General features: G+C 51.6%; 1 protein-coding gene across 1 annotated transcript; it reads left to right on the forward strand.

Annotated features, from left to right (window-relative positions):
- The first annotated feature begins 306 nt into the window (after positions 1 to 306).
- Positions 307 to 1,345, forward strand: LOC117939927 (RNA-binding protein NOB1-like). Its single transcript, XM_034865328.1, has 2 exons — positions 307 to 513; positions 1,012 to 1,345. Exons 1-2 carry the CDS (start codon positions 382 to 384, stop codon positions 1,279 to 1,281), a joined length of 402 nt encoding a protein of 133 aa, XP_034721219.1. The 5' UTR covers positions 307 to 381; the 3' UTR covers positions 1,282 to 1,345.
- The last annotated feature ends 1,236 nt before the right edge of the window (positions 1,346 to 2,581 follow it).

Below are 2,581 nucleotides of genomic sequence, written 5' to 3' on the forward strand. Positions count from 1 at the left end.
ACCAGAGGACGCTCTACAACGTCCCTGTTAGTGATGGTGTTGCATAGTCTGTCCACCAGAGGACGCTCTACAACGTCTTTAAGTTTCATATCTGAAGTTTGTATTTTTCTACATTTTATTTATCAGAACTTTAACATATTTTGATGTTCTGTGACAATAAAACAAATTATTATATAATTAGGGAGAACTCCTAAATAACTGACGTTAGGGACTCTGTTTGTTTGTTACACATTTCGGGATAATTTGTCTTCATATATTTTTAAAGAACCAAATATTCGTATCGGTATCGGCCTTTAAACCCTCCATCGGTCCGTCTCTACTGGAGTTGGGAGACGTGAAGATGTCTCATGTCTTCTTTTTGTTTCCAGGACGACGAGCAACATGAACAAGGTGTTCTGTCCTCACTGTGGAAACAAGACTCTGAAGAAGGTTGCCGTGACGATCACGGAGGACGGCAGCGTGCACATGCACTTCTCCAAAAACCCCAAAGTCCTCAACGCCAAGGGACTGAGGGTGAGACACGCACGCTCACAGACAGACAGTTAGAGACAGAGACAGACAGTTAGACGCTCACAGACCCAGTTAGAGACACAGAGACAGTTAGAGACACAGAGACAGACAGTTAGAAACAAACACAGAGACGCAGACAGTAAGAGACAGTTAGAGGCACAGACAGACAGTAAGAGACAGTTAGAGACACAGACAGACAGTAAGAGACAGTTAGAGACACAGACAGACAGTTAGAGGCACAGACAGATAGTAAGAGACAGTTAAAGACACAGAGACACAGACAGGCAGTTAGAGAGAACAGACAGACCGTTAGAGACGCTCACAGACCCAGTTAGAGACAGAGACAGACAGAAACAAACACAGAGACACAGACAGGCAGTTAGAAACAGACACAGACAGAGAGACAGACAGAGACACAGAGAGACAGTAACAGATAGTTAGGGAGACAGACACACCCCGTCCCTGTAATAACGTGTCCCTGTGTGTCCCTGTGTGTCCCAGCACTCCCTGCCGCTGCCCCGGGGGGGGAAGCACAGCAACAACCCCCAGCTGGTGGAGGACCAGAGCTTCCCCCAGCAGAGACTGTCCCGCAAGGCGCGCCAGAAGACGGACGTCTTCGACCCGGACTACGTGGCCGGGGCGTCCCCGTTCTGCCAGAACGACGTCTACAGCCGCGCCGCCAACCTCAACATCAGAGACGGGCAGGGGGGGGGAGGCCGGAGGCGCTCCAACCCCAACGCCACGCACAAGAAGACGGTTAGGAAGAAGTGAGACAGGAAGACAGACAGAGACACACACAGACAGTGACACAGACAGACAGTTAGAGACAGAGACACAGACAGTTAGAGACAGAGACACAGACAGACAGTTAGAGAGACAGGTAGACAGACAGAGACACACACAGACAGACAGTTAGAGACACAGAGACACAGACAGTTAGAGACAGAGACACAGACAGACAGTTAGAGACACAGAGACACAGACAGTTAGAGACAGAGACACAGACAGACAGTTAGAGACAGAGACACAGACAGTTAGAGACACAGACAGACAGAGAGACACACACACACAGACAGACAGTTAGAGAGACAGGTAGACAGAGACAGAAGTTTGTCAAAAAGAAACCCCTTGGGACACTTTGGCCGTACAGCCGCATGTTTGAGTCCCTGACCAGCAGCGTCCCTCTCTGGTAGTCATGACGTCGAGGCCCTCTGATTGTTATAATGGATTCTCCCAATAAATGTTCCAACAGCTGTCCCCCCCCCCCCCAGAGTCTCTCTAAGGTACGGGACGCCCGGGGAGCTCAGCTGGTAGAGGGCGCCCCCCCCCCCCCTGCATATTTACAGCTGTCCTATCAAATAAAGGCCTCAAATGGACAAAACTAATATTAAAAAAAAACTGTGTGTGTTTTTTATTTTTGTAGAGAACGAGTCAGGTTCATTTAATTTGGGTTTTATTTCATTTTCTAACAGAGACGCAGAAATATAATCATCAGGAACAGAGACAAAACCAAAATGTACATTTAGGACATCTTTTCTTTTCTCTTTCTTTCCCAAAAATAATCTTTAAGTTATGAAGAAGCTAAAACCTCAGAATCTAGTCCAGAGAAAAGTCCTCGTCCTCAGAGTCTGTGCGAGCGGCCGGGGGGTCCGGTGGCGTCTCGGGGCGCCCGTCCTCCGCCGGGACGCCCGCATCGCTTTCCTCTGCTTTGGGTTCCGAGTCAGACGCCAGGCGGCCGAGTTCAGAGGAGACGCCCAGAGGCTGGAGGACGTCCAGCGGCGGCTGGAGGACGGCGGGGACGTCCAGAGGCTGGAGGACGTCCAGAGGCTGGAGGACGTCCAGAGGCGGCTGGAGGACGGCGGGGACGTCCAGAGGCTGGAGGACGTCCAGAGGCGGCTGGAGGACGTCGAGCCCCAGCGGTGGTGGCGGTGCTAACGTCTCTCTCGGCGGCAGCAGGACGTCCAGCGGCTGGAGGACGGCGTCCACGTCGATGCACCCCAGACCGCCGTACCGGTGCAGCTGAGACGCAGGAACTCCTGCAGGGACACAGAGGTCAGAGGTCAACATGGGC

Source organism: Etheostoma cragini, unplaced genomic scaffold, assembly GCF_013103735.1.
Source record: "Etheostoma cragini isolate CJK2018 unplaced genomic scaffold, CSU_Ecrag_1.0 ScbMSFa_1462, whole genome shotgun sequence".
Taxonomy (NCBI): Eukaryota; Metazoa; Chordata; class Actinopteri; order Perciformes; family Percidae; genus Etheostoma; species Etheostoma cragini.

Coding starts and splice junctions, on each gene's coding strand:
- LOC117939927 (XM_034865328.1), top strand. CDS start 382: ATGAACAAGGTGTTCTGTCCTCACTGTGGAAACAAGACTCTGAAGAAG. Junction 514..1,011: donor TCAACGCCAAGGGACTGAGG/GTGAGACACGCA, acceptor TGTGTGTCCCAG/CACTCCCTGCCGCTGCCCCG.